Consider the following 13,820-nt stretch of genomic DNA (forward strand, 5'->3'; position numbering starts at 1 on the left):
CTTATAATAGCGCTTCCCAGGCTGTGTCATTGGCCCATTTTACAGGTGGGAAGACTCGAGGCACAGAGCAGCAAAGGAGTTTGCCAGGGTCACCCTGCAACTGAGTTGGGATTTGAATCCAGACCTCCTGAATCCCAGCCCAGCACTTTGTCTGCTACGATGCGCTGCCTCCCTGACAAGAGGGGCAGACTACTTGTACGGTGGGCACTGGGGATGAGAAGGCAGCGAGACAAGGGCTCTCAAAGGAGGGCTGCAGGTGGAGCGAGGGGCTCGTGCCTGCAGGAGGGGGCAGGTGGAGGGTGCAGAGGACAGTAGACTCCGGGTGGAAAGCGGCAGAGGGATTTTGGGGGTGCTCACCGCTGCTGGGCAGCACAGTAAGTCTCCGTGTCGGATAAATCCATGTGGGAGAGGGTGGGAAGCTGGGAGTCAGGCTGGTCTGAAGGCATTGACAGCCGGGCCCCGGAGGAAGGATGGCAGAGAGGGCTTGGGGCAGTGGGTGCCAGCTCGGTCGAGGAGTAGCCCGCCTTGCCTCAGTCTCCTGCTGCTTGTTTTCACCGACCGCTGGGCAGAGTCCCGCAGAGCCGAACCGGGGGGGCACGCGGGCAGTGGGGCTCCCTGCAGACCTGGGAAGGGGCAGAGAGGGCCGGTGGGAGAGAGAGGACAAGGTGGAAGCTGGCACCTGATTTTCAGAGGTGCTGGGCCTCGGCTTCACTGACGTAGTGGGTGCTCAGGGCCCGTGTGCTTAGCTGCAGAGAGCTCTGGAGGTGGGACTGAGGAAGCTGCCCTGCTCAGAGACACACGGCGCTTGCTTTGAATACTCCACCTACGTCGCAGGAAAACCAGTGCTGCCGTCATCTCAGAGCCGCCTTCTCACTGCTCTTCCCCAGCCCTTTCACCACGGGCCCGCGGCGGTCATACCCCATCCCTCCCGCTGGCACTGGCTTGGGTGGTGTCAGTGCCAGCACCTCTGGCGTTGATGTCGGTGTCCACGTGGCTGGGGGCGGAAGGGGCTGTGCATTGTTGTACAACAGGGATGCCTCCCCTGGCTTCTGCTGTCAGCACCAAACTTTGCGCACGTGGCAGACTCTGTTCCTGCCGCCCTGGGAGGAGGGTCCGGCTTGGTCTCAGCTCAGCCCTGCTCCTGCCATTCAGTCTGTGTCGTGCAGGCGCCCCCAGGCCAGTGCTGGCATATGCTCTGCTCTCTGGGTTTGGATGATCAGAGAAACTCGGAGCAAAACTCAAGCCAGGCCCCTGCTGCAGGAGAGGCTTTGGTTTGGGGTCCCTTGGATTCACACCTGGAGTCTTGGCACAGGCCTCTCTCCGCACTACTTCTCCCACTGCTTTTTTCCAGCTACCTCTTGTGTCTGACTGCTTTCCCCTTGCTCGCGTTTCGTGCTGGAGAGAGCGGGAATATAACGCGATCCGTGCTGTGGGCGTCTCAGCTGCAGGCTCCCACCTGCACTCTCAGCTCCGTGCCTGGATGCTCAGTTGGGTCAAAGGTCTCTATGGGCTGGCACTGGCGTGGCTGGCGTCGTGTCTGGCCACGGTGACTGAATGAGCAGGTCCCCATTTACAGCTGGGCCGTCTGGGTCTGCAGCGCAGTCACCTGGACGCCTCTCTGAAAGCTCTTGCAAAGGACGTCGCTTTGGGCGAATGCATCTTTGGTTGCGGCTGCAACGGGACTTCATCACACGGTGCAGGCATGTCGGGATGCTTCCATGCGGGTTGTTTGCCGTCAGAGGTCTGGTCCATTGAATGCTGTGGAAAGGTCCAACTTGACCACAGTGGGCTGTGGGTCAGGCCTGCGGCCCCCGTTGCTAGCAGTCAAGCTGTTGAGTAGTTTAATAAGCTCTTGATTCTCTTTCATCAGAAGCCACTTCAGAGCTGGTCACCACCCCTAGCTGCTTGTGGGTCCCTGCAGCGAGGCTGTGGTCTTTGAATGGTTGGCTTCAGATGTGGTCGCAGACTCTCCGGGTGTTGCGTGGCTGGCCAGACCGTGGCTTGGACATCCAGCACCGAGCAGCTGGCCTTTAGTCGGCTACAATTAAATCCTCCCTCCCGTCCCCTGCGTGGAAACCTGTGCCCAGAATTTACCACGGGCAAGCTGGTGTTTCATGAGTAATGAGCATGCCGTGCTGGAAATGTCAATGCATGTACCAGTGATGCAAAACTCCTTCATGTCCTCCAGACACCCCTGGCCTAAATCTCACCCCTTCTTATCTGCCTCAGCCTCTAAATGTCCTTGAGGAATTATTTAACACCTCCTGTCCTGTCTAAGTGTAATTGGATGGGGTAGTAAACGTGCACGTATGACTACAGGACAGACTGAGTGTGGCATAGGCCTTCTACTGCCTATAATGTTTGGCTAGACCGAAGCCTTACCTGGATTACTGGGCCCAGTTTGGGGCACCTGCTTTAACAGGTGTAAGACCAATAAGAGATTTTGAAAATCAGACCTATGGGAAAAGGGTGAAGGAATTGGGTTGGTTTAGTTTAGAAAAGAGAAGATGAAGGGCAGGATGTGCTAGGAGTCTTCCAGGGTGTTCAAGCGCGTTGTTGGTGATGCCGGATGGTTGTTCTCTTGGTCTGCCCAGAGCAGGACTGTAAGTCACTGCTTCATTGATAGCAAAGAAGGTCTTGGGTAGAGATCAGGAAGCTCTTTGTAGCTCTAGGGATGGTGAATCTTCGAAACAGGACTGAAATCCTTGCCTTCGGGGGCTGGCTGTGTGCATGTGTTAAAAACAGATCCCAGAGACCTCTCAGGGAGGGTCTAGGTGCCCATGGTCCTACCCTGGAGCAGTGGGGTGGACAATGTGGCACTTGGGGTTCCCGTTCCTAATCAGGCCACATTCACTGGCAAGCAGGGAGGAAGGTAAAGCCAGCAGCAGACAGGGCTTTCCTGGGGCAGCCAGGACCCATAGTAAAAAAGAGAAAGGTAGAAGGAGATCTGTTGGGTTTCCATGTGAAAACAGCTCACGCCAGTTGACTTGATGGCATCCCTCTAAGTTAGCAGTCCCCAAATGTTTTCTACTCAGGAACCTGCTGATAGTGGGGTAGTTGTGTGTGGCCCCCGCCCCACGCTCCATCATGCTGCTCGCGTGCTTACGGTGTACGGCACCTCTGCTGCTTTGTGGTACCGGTGTTTGCGTCTGCAGCGAGCCGGACCCCGGACCCTGAATGAAACAGGGCTAATTAGCTTGGTATTGGCACAGTGACAGCCACTGAAATACGGTAACGCCCAACCCCTATTAATCACTTGTGACCCCACTCATAATTGCCGTGACCACAGCTGGGGTTGGGACCCCTGGTTTGGATGTGTCCTGGTTTGAGGTCACCCGTGGCCATGGCACAGCTTCTTAGTATCTCTCCTTTCCTTTTCCACAGGATATGAGGAAACATGTCACCATGACCCTCCTGGACACGGAGCAGTCCTACGTGGAATCCCTCCGCACCCTGATGCAGGTAACGTGGTGCCGACATGCATGAGAGACGTACGCTGGTGTGGGAGTGGGGATCGGTTGTGTGGCATGCCGAGGTCACTCCCATGCCCTTGCCTTGTCCCACGTGTGACGTCAAGGACAGGGCACAGGAGCCAGGCTAAAAGCACAGCTCTCAGCAAGAGATGATGGATGTCCATCATCTGGCTCGCAGATCTGCACGTGGACATACACATACACGGCTCAGAAACCGGGGTGGGGAGAACAGCAGGGCTCTTTGCCTTTGGCAGTGCCTGTGATTTCTCATCTCCCTGAAAGAAGCTTGCTGGGCTTTCGCTATACTAAGTTGCCTGGTGCGGTGGACTTCCATTATCGTGAAGACTGGGCCACATTCTGCCTTTGGTTGTAGCCAATGTTGTCATCATAGCAGCACAACTGCAATTGAAAATAAAGTCTATAGCTGTCACGAGCGGTCATGGTCCCAGAGGCTGTGCTGACCTCTTGGGTAGCAATGACTAGCCCCAGCAAGGGAGGGACCTTGCCCAGGGCTGCATAGGCGGTGAGGAGCCAGTGGAAGGAGCACTACGCTGCACCTTGTACCTACCAGCATCCCCTCCGTCTTGTCTGGGTTTAGCCTTAGCTGGGCAGCCTTCGCCCAGGCCGCCCATTTCAGAGGAGCATTGAGAAAGCAGGAGACGGTGCTGTTTGCAATGGCTGGAAAGGAGAAACAGAGTGGATGGGAACTAGAGTCAGTCCTAACAAATCTCTGGGCTTGTTTGGAGAAGAGTAGACTAAGCCACCTGCAATCATTTCCAGTTATCACGGTAGGGGGTTGGGTTCAGGGGAGCAGAGCAGTGTGCATGAAGCAGGGGGAATATGCACGTGCCTCCCTGGCTGACGGAGGCCGTCCATCAGGACAGTGAGTGCAGCTTTTGACCATAACTTGGTCTGAAGCCCAATTAGTGGGTACTGGCTGCAGGTGGATGGCACTGGAGACTTCTCTTCTGGTACCACCATGAATACCTTGCTCATCACTAATGTCACTTGATACCTTACCGTATCACAGAGGAAAAACTTTCTGACTGGGAGGTGGCTGAGCATTGCAAGAGGCTACTTAGAGAATTTGTGGAGTCTTCATCCCTGGAAATTTTCGAGGGCAGGTTAGACAGACGCTTGGCTGCAATGGTTTGGTCAGGTATACAGGGAGAACATGGTTGAGGTGTCTTCCTAGAGCTTCAGAGGTGTGAACTTAAGCCTTGCTTTGGAGTTGCACCAAACAATGACCCAGGTGTAAATAGTTATCTGGTCATTTGAGCTGGGGAGTCAGAATTGCAGCACAGGGCCAGCAGGGCCCTTGGGCAGTTATCTAGTCCAGCCTCCTGCTCCAGGAAGGATCAGGTGTGTTTAAACCATCCCAGACACGTGCCTGTCAACCAGTGCTTAAAAGCTCCCAAGGATGGAGATTGCAGAACCTGTCCAGCTAATCTTTTCCAATGCTTAAACCACCCTCACAGTGTGATTCCTGTTTTCCTTGCTAAATTTCCAGCCCTACTTCTCTATGGTTCCCTTGCTGCAGTTTAAGACCATTGCTCCTGGTCTATCCCCTGCAGCCACAGAGAATCCTCTTTTATTTCAAGTAGTTGACAATGCTATCAAAGGCAGACAGATATTTGTGTGGTAGAGAGCTTGGTGTGCCTTAACTAAGCTAGCCCCAAGGGTTGTTATGTTAAAAAGGGCCTTTGGCCTCAATACTTGGATGGATTATATACATCAGCCACTTCTGCATGCTAGCTGGAGCTGTTGGCACTGGCGGGGACTCCATGACTTCTTCAAGCTGGTGACCCCTCCTGGGCTCTGGATGCTTTGAATAATTTGCAGCTTGAGAGCAGCTTGAAGGCTTATTGATCTTGTGTTCGTTTCTCAGCTGTTGCACCTCCTGCTTGGGTCAGAGCCAAGCAGAGGTAGCTCTCAGAGGGCTGGTGACTGCTGAGTTCATTCAGAAATCCCATGCAGCAGCTGGGCCCAGGAGCAAATACCTGGACTGAGGTGGCTAATGGAGATCAGCACTCCAGCTTGTCACGTCATCTTTGGCAGAGCTGCTCCAATTCATGCCCTGTAGAAAGAAACACCAGCTTACCTAGTCTAATCTAGCTGCAGGTATGAAGAGCTCGAACCGGTAGCCTCACAGTCTGTAGACCCCCTTGCAGCAAGAGGGGTCCCAAGTCTTTGGTCAGAGCAGGATACAGACTACACCTAATGCTGCCTTATGTGGCAGAGCTTCAGCTGGGGTCTGACCCAAATCATTATCCAGCCCTGCCTGTACCCCAGCTGCCGTTGGGGGCCGGGTAAACCTCACACAGGACACAGCCGCCTTCTCCAGGATGCCGGCAGGCCCCTTGCTTCAGAGAGTACACAACAGGGACAGTCCTGGACTGTTGCACTCCTCCGTCCTGGCAGTGAATGCAAAGAGAAACTCCAGTGACTGCTGGCAGTGTGTAAGCAGACTAACAAGGGTGACAGAAATGGGGGGCTGTTCCCTTTGGGGCTTTTCATGGGGGATGCAGGGTGCCTGAATGCCTGGGTTTGGGTGGGGGGGTCAGGCATCAGCATTCACAGGCCTCAGCTCTAATAAAGTGGTTGGCCAGTGCCGTACGGATAATAGGACAGTCCAAGCCTTGATGAGCTCTGACTGCAGCTAGGACACATCAGGGGGTGTAGATCTGCGGGTGCTGAGACTGGCTTGTGGGAGACCCATCATCCCCTGAGCAAGCCACATCGGGCTGGGATCTTATGGGAGTTAGGCACCTAAAAAGTCTCATACTGATGAGGATAGGAGCCACGCTGCACCTCACCAGGATGCTGTGAGGACACGTGCATGAGGTGCTGCCCTGTGAGAGCCGTGAGCTTACCTTTGGCATGTGGGATGGGAGACCCTGCAGTCGCATAAGCCAGCTGTGTGCAAGCCCCCCACCCTTTGCGCTGCCTGCCCCAGGCAGACTCCAGTCGGATGAATACACGGGCAGATCTGCTCCCCTCTGTCCCAGCTGAGGGGGCCTGAAGTGTACTGGGAGAGCTTGGCTCCCACGCAGCCATACTGATACCCAAGGGCTGGGCAGGCACCTGAGGCTGTGCCCTGGAGGGCTGTTCTTTGTTTAGGAGATGCTAGATTTTAGTAGATGGAAAATCTGCTCTAAAAGGCAGTGGGAACCCTGTGTTTTTCAGCAAATGGCCATGGCTCTGCTCAGCGCAGGAGCCAGGAGGAAAATCTCTTGGTTGGAGAGGTTGGACACTGAACGTGAGCCACTGGGAGGGATGGTTGATACACCACAGCTCACCCAGGGAGTCTGGGGAGGTTGCCAAGAGAAGCTGCTTTTCCCCAGGTGTTTAGCTGAACCCTTGGTCCAGTCACCGCTGCTGTAAAGCATCAAATATTGGCAAGGTGCTTCGGGCGGTCTGTGAGCTAGGTAGCAGGGCTCAGGCAGCTGGATCGAGGGGAAGCATTTATTTCTCATACTGCCAGGGCAGCCCAGTGGGAGTGTCCACATCACCCCAGCCAGGCACCTTCCTCCAGCTTTCAGCACCGTATGGTAGAAATCACAGAGAAGTTGGGCTGGAAGGGACCTCCAGAGTTCATCTAGTCCAACCCCCTGCCTGAGGCAGGATCGCCCCATGCCAACCAGCCCACAGAGGTGCATTGTCTAGCGTCTTGGTACCCTGATGCAAGACAAGGCATCACAGCCGAACCTGCCACAGGTTCAGCAGGGGCACCACGGCAGCCAAAGGTTGTTAATACATGTTCAAGAGATCCCAGGCAGAGGCACAGGGAGCAAGGCAAACTCCTCCCCCGTCTGTGCCAGTCTGACCACAGGGTAAAATTCCTTCCAAATCCCAAATGTGACGCCCGTCTGGCACCAGTTCCCTCATCAGCTGCAGGCGCTGCCAGCCAGGCAGACTCAGCTGCTGACTCCCTGCAGCTGGTTCTTGGGCTGAGCGGCAGACCGAGCACCCCCTTACACCTCCTTTCTGTTCATCCATAACCTTGAATCATTCACCTCTGACCCCTGCCTGGGAGCCATGGGGTGCTACTGTAATATAAGCGGTAGTCAAGAGGGTGGTGGAGGAGGGCTGTTCTCTAATATCCTACCACACCTGTCCCACCCCGTTGTGCCCTGCAGCCTCCTTGGCAGCTGAAATGGGGAGCTCACAACCTCTCCTTAAGGTCCCTTCTGGCCCCAAGAGCTCTTCGGGGATCGGTCAGTGAGAACAAAAGCCCCGACTCCCATTGCGATTCACAGCAGCTGTTGTGAGCAGCATCCAAGGCAGCCAACACCCAGCATTATTCATTCACCCAAAGGAGAGCTGGCACCTTTTCCCCCGGATCTCAGACTGTGTGTCACCAACCTGTGTTAACAGAGACTCCCAGGATCTCTGGAAGGAAGGCTGGGGAGCCTTGTGCCAGTGGACTGTGGCAGGGTTAGGTGGCTTGCCCAAGGGAAGATGGCAAAGCAGTCTCAGAGTCAGGAACCAAGTACAGGACTGCAGGCTGCTCTGACCATGAGACCACACTCTCCTGCTATGTATTAGCTCCATCCAGGGATGGTGCCAAATGTGAGCAGGATGAGGGGGTTATTTGGGCAAGGAAAGGGGAGTTTGTTTAGGGCTCAAAACCCAGAGGGAACATGTGGACTCTTGTATACACCACAGTTCATCCCAGAAGGACTTAAAACAACCTATTTCTAAACAGCTGAACGGAGGGAGAAGGAGCAGGATTGCCATGGGAACTGCTTCCCAGTGCGTTCGGTGGTGTACACGGCCTTAGGAGCCTTACTGCAGTCCTAAGCTTTGAAATGAGCCTGGTGCGAGTCTCATTCCCTTCCACTCCTCTCTGCTGTAGGCAGAAGGCTGGGTAGATGGGCACCTTGTAGACTAACTAAATCAGAGATAAATATAGCCTAAGATTTCATGAGCTCAAGCTCACTTCATTAGATGCTGTGAAAGGCCATGCGTAGTGCAGTGTATAAAATGGAGAGAGTGATTTGAATATGAAAGGCAAGAAGGGAGGGAGGTAGTGGGGAGAGGGAGAAATGCTGGGAGAGGCAAGCGAACAAGCAGTGGGGACAGCGGTGTCACAAAAACTAATCCAGGTAATGGGATAAGAATCCATAGTCCCTGTTTAGACCATACTGAATACAATCCAGTCTGAGGATGATTTCTTGTGCCTCAGTTTCCCATTCAAGTTAGTTTATAAAGTTTTGCTGCCTAAGAACAGCCGCTCCAGCAATGGAAAGCCCAGGGAGACTGAAGTGTTGTGCCACAGCCCTGAGTCTTTCTGCAGCTGATGTTGTAGCCGTGTTCATTCATTCTTCATAATTTCATAGTTTCTAGGGTCAGAAGGGACCTGAGTAGATCATCTAGTCCGACCTTCTGCCATGCCAGCACCACTTCTCTTCTTAGCCCCATCTGTACAACAGAGACAGCGAAGGGGCACTGTGTCAACAGGTGATGGCATATGATGTTGGCAGAGGTGCAGGTGAATGAAATTCGGATGTTATCATTCACAGTATTTGGTCCAGTGATGATGCAGTCTATGTTGATGTGGGGGGCACAGCTGGCACCTGGGTTCATTGCAACACTTGGTGCCTTGGTGAGAATGGGAATTAGGTAGCCTGTTGCTTGAGCAATGCTGTTGGAAGTTGGGAGTCTATCTGTAAGCCAGGACAGGTTTGTCTGCCAGAGCTACCTTGAGCTGGTCATCATTTTCCAGGACAGGTTGGAGGTCATTAATGATGTGTCCGAGTTCAAGCTGGAGCTGAAGGTGACAACCTAAGGGATTGTGTTGTCCTTGTCTTGGGGTTGGTACTGTAGTAGGTCAGAGAAAGGTCTGAATCTAGCTCTGTAGATCTGAGTGGCTGCAGCGTTGGGATTGTATTGCAGCTGTAGGGATCCCTGCTCTCGATCCAGGTGTGCATCCCAGTGGATCATCATTGGTCTATCAGGGGGATGAGGCGGCAGCTGTGCAGAAAACAGACTGCAAGGTCTGTCCTAAATACGTTGGCATATTAGTGTTGGGACTCCCGTGAACTGTCACCACGATATTCATCTTTGGGGAAATGTGATCCTGGGTGAGGCCAGCTGGCCTGCCCGACCACAAAAGGTCATCTTCCTTCCACCAAAGGAGGGTGAAGGGCGGGTTGGAGCGGGCAGCAGGAAATGGCTTCCCAAAATAAAACTGTTTAGCATCCCGGCTCAGATTGCTGTTGTGAGCCCTGATGGCTTGTAATGCTGAGGTACTCCCTAGCCTTTTAGTCCTGAGATCAGCTGTATGGTGAATTTCAGGGAAAGGGGAGAGGGGGAAAAAAACCCATACTTCTTGGGTTTTGAGTTCCCTGTAGCAGAGTTTGGGATAGAACCAGTGTCCCAGCCCCGGCTTAACCCACAAGAGTGCCCTGGTGAATCCCAGCCGCAGCGAAGGTTTGCAGTGCTGTGTTTCTGCGGTGTCACTGCAGCCAGCGTGGGCCCAGGGCTTGCCTGCTACAGGGTTTTGGAGTCCTAGGAACCCAGCGCTTCCCTCACATGCACTAGGGATGGTGACATAGTGATTCTTAGCTGGGGTGCCATGAGATCCTTTTAAAGGTGCTGCGGGGTGCCCTACTCTATTAGCACTGTTGGGTGTGCAAATGCATACACAGGATTCCCAAGTTAAAAGCCAGAGATTGCAAACAAGAATCCATAGGATCAAACCCCTGCTGTGTGCTTTCTCCGCTCTTTGCAAGGGAAGAATTGCTTCAGTATTTCTCTCCATAGTCAAGAAACAAGTGTCAGCAAAGAAGAGGCATTTTACAAGCAGGGCCTCGAGTCTAAGGCAGGGTGCCCGGTGTCTAAACGGGCTGCAAACTACTGCTCAAGGAGAGTCACTCTCCTGTCCCCAAGAGGCCAAAATACTGGGTGTAAAAAGTGGGCATCCCAGGGCCGGTCGAGTCATTGGCCCACCCACTTGTTTCAGGGCTGGCCACCTGCCTACCTTGGCTGCCACGCCTTGGATGATACTAATTAGAAGATGTTAACCAGGCGGGAGGCTGCCTGCCCATTTACTTTCCCTGATGTCAAGGGCCCATATACATGACTCTGACCTACCCTATACTGTGTCCCATGCCTTGCAGATGGCATCCATGGCCTAACACCTGGCCTATGATCCAGTGCCCCCAGACTAGGGTTCTCATTCCCGTACCCTCACACCAGGACCCTGACTCCATTGCCTCATGTCGGGACTCTCAATCCCTGTGTCCTCGCACTGTACTCTCAATCACCCAACTCGAGGCTCCCAGCTCCTCCCTTTTCCACAGGCTCCCTGCCCAGCTCGGGACCCTCTCCCCTCATGCCCCCACACTGGGGTGTCATCCCTTGCCCAACAAGGGGCCTCAATCCCCTTGCCTCTAAAACCTCACACTCAGCTCCTTCTTGGGGCTCAGAATCCAACCTCGCTTGGAGCCTCACACCCGGCTCCCTTTATATGCCTCAGGCCTTGCTGTGGACCTGAGCCGTCTCAGGCCCCTTCACCACCTGGACCCCTCCTCAGGATCCACATAGTAAACCTGGGCCCTTGCTTTGTTTTTGGGGTGTGCTCCCCTAGCCATCCTCTCCCACCCATGGGGTAACCCACAAGGCAGCAGGGGCTAAGGCTTTCTGGCAACCCCATACTCGCCCTTCACTAGGGAGACACAGATGTGACATGTCCTGGAAGCTGCCCTGCCAGAAGCAGCCCCACCACACCATCCTACCCGAGCAGGGTCTAGTTTTCGGTCATGCCCCAGGACCAGGAGCCTCCACCTTCCCCATAGCTCCTGCCCTGTACCTCCAAGATGTTATGAGCAGCAGCTCCAGCCAAGTGATGCTTTCTCGGGCTGCTAGCAGCATACTTCTGGGTTCACTACACAGCTGGGCCCTGTTCCCAATCAGGCAGTTGTGCCTGCTTGGGAGTGCAGCCACCTGCGGGCTGCTCTGCTGCTTGCCCATGTCCCTTTGAGTAACAGAACATAACTTGTACTCTGTTACACTGGGCTAGAGCCACAGGGCATAGTCCCCTTCTAGGAGTACTGATATGGGAAGTCCTTCTGCCCACCTCCTGCTGGGCACCTGCACTAATCCTGCCTTATGATTTAGACCCCAGCTCCCAGCCAGCTCCCTGCAGCCCAGCTGGGTAGAAGGGAGGGAAGAAGCACTGCTGCAGCCTGCTATCCTCTGGCAGTCCCTGGATGCTGGAAGCCCTAACAGGCAGCCCTGCCCTGGTGGATTGGCTAGCTGGGGAGTGTCAGGGGGGCCACATCTGTGTGCCACCCGATGGGCTGCAAGGGGCCTCTAATCCTCTGCTTTTAGCACCGACTCTGTCTACCCCTGTCCCAGTTGTGTGACACTAGCAAGTCAGTGGCTTTGGGGAGTTGGTAGAGTTTGAGCAGCCTCAAAGCTGTTCTACCCACTGCTCCAAGTAGTGTAAAATCTGGACTCAGGAAAGCTCACCTGGCTTCCCACACCCTTCCCCCTGTCCTAAATGATGACTGCTTTAGCGATCAAGGTGATCAGTGAGGCTATTGGAGCAGGAGTTTTGATCATTGCAATAGATGATACTGCTGCCCCATGAACAGGGCATCCGCACTGCCCCTGAAACACAGCCACAATGCCAGTGAGCTGCCAGATTGGTTTCCAGGGTGGCTTTGTTACACACCAGTTTGCACCCAGAACGCCCCACTTGCAAACTGGAGATGGCATCCCGAGCTTGCCACCTTGGGAAGCCATAATTAAGCAGGGCTTCTAGGCAGACCTGATGGAGAAGTGCAACAGGGCTGTGATCCTCCTTTCTGCAAAGGAACCAGGTGCATCATTCTTTTGAAGGCCAAGTGGTGATAAGAATCCAGAGCCCTGTAACGTACAGCATGGCATTCCTGGAAATGGGTTTGCCTTGTTCATCGGTGCAGATGGCAGAGAGACCCACCCCTGGTAGAGGTGGGACTGCAACAGATAAACCAGCCTTGGAGATTTGTTCCCACAAATTGAATTCAAATGTCCCCAGCTCCAGAGCTGTAGATCGCAGCTTTCGGGTGGGTGGGCACAAGGGGAATGGAAAGCAGTGGGATCAGCGCCTGAGAATGACCTTGGGCAAGTTGCTCAGCCTGTCAGTGCTGCCTTCCATCACTTGGGCTTGGGTTTATTTAGGCTGGAAGCTCCCAGGGCAGAGGTTGTCTCCTGCTATGAGTCTGTGCAGCACTTAGTGCCTCATAACTGCATGGCAGGACCCATAGCATTCGCTCTCCAGACCTAACAGAAAAGAAAGTTGCTGTCATGCCCCTTTACTGCAGCCTGCAAGTCTGCATGATGCAGTGGTTCTCCATGGGCAGGAAATGCAATGCTTCTCGCCTTTTTTTAGACTCATGAACCCCCTCATGAGACTCCAGCCACCCTTCAGAAAATGCCAGCTCTTTGCTTTCACTCATTTGTTGACTACGGAAATAGAATAGAGCAATTTTTCTGTTGCAAACAACTACAGTAGCCCACGGCAGGTCAGAATGGTTTAGTCACAGTGGATTCCTAGTTGAAATCTCCGGGTTTATCTTGTGAAACGTGTGTAGGTGTTTCTACACCTAGCAGTGCTAATATTATGCAGCACCCTGTATCTCCCTTAAAAGGATTTCCTGTTACCCCAGTTGAGAATCACTAGCATAATAGATTGTGTTCATCATCAGCAATCCCTCACAGTCAAGGATGATTGCCTTCCACGATTATATGAATCTGAAAAGGGCTGATGAGACTGATCTGGAGGCGACAGACTGTTGCAGCTCAGGCACATGTTTCTGTGCGAGGTGGGTGGCTCTTGGTTCGATCCACGACACGCTGTATCTGCCACTCCCACTTTTCCATCTCCTGTTGTTGTCATAAGGTTTCAAAGTACTGACATAGTTGCTTCAAGGATAGCTTGTGTTAACCTTTTGGGCTTTGAAGAGGAAGGAGGGCACTGCTTTTAGTCCCGGGGAGGATGGTGAAACCTACAGAAAACTAGCTAACGTAATGAAATAATCCTGTGAATAGGACCTGGCCCAACTGAGGGTATGTGGGAACAACTTCTCAAAAACTGCAGTGGATAGTCCCCTCTACACATTACATTTACACTACAATTAACACATTAATTGCAGCATAAATAGCAAGGGCACATGCACCCAATGTAAGGTGACATAAAATGGCAAACCAGCCATAAAAATATTCTATGTAATACAGAGCATATAATGTAGAACACTTTTATGGCTGGTTTGTATGACTCATTAAATAAATTGAATGCATAGCCAATGTTCCCTCTAAGGTTTAGCAATCCGTGAGCAATCCTGGCTGGGACTGCAC

At 53.4% G+C, this 13,820-nt stretch overlaps 1 protein-coding gene across 1 annotated transcript in view; it reads left to right on the plus strand.

Moving 5' to 3' along the window:
* The window catches only part of ARHGEF17 (Rho guanine nucleotide exchange factor 17), a 191,592-nt gene that overhangs the window by 126,183 nt on the left and 51,589 nt on the right, over positions 1 to 13,820 (plus strand). The window contains exon 4 of the mRNA XM_090054560.1: positions 3,385 to 3,462. Coding sequence (XP_089910686.1) covers positions 3,385 to 3,462 — 78 coding nt within the window. The remainder of the gene's footprint in view (positions 1 to 3,384; positions 3,463 to 13,820) is intronic.

Source organism: Crocodylus siamensis, chromosome 1, assembly GCF_052110815.1.
Source record: "Crocodylus siamensis isolate JL-2025a chromosome 1, ASM5211081v1, whole genome shotgun sequence".
NCBI lineage: Eukaryota > Metazoa > Chordata > Crocodylia > Crocodylidae > Crocodylus > Crocodylus siamensis.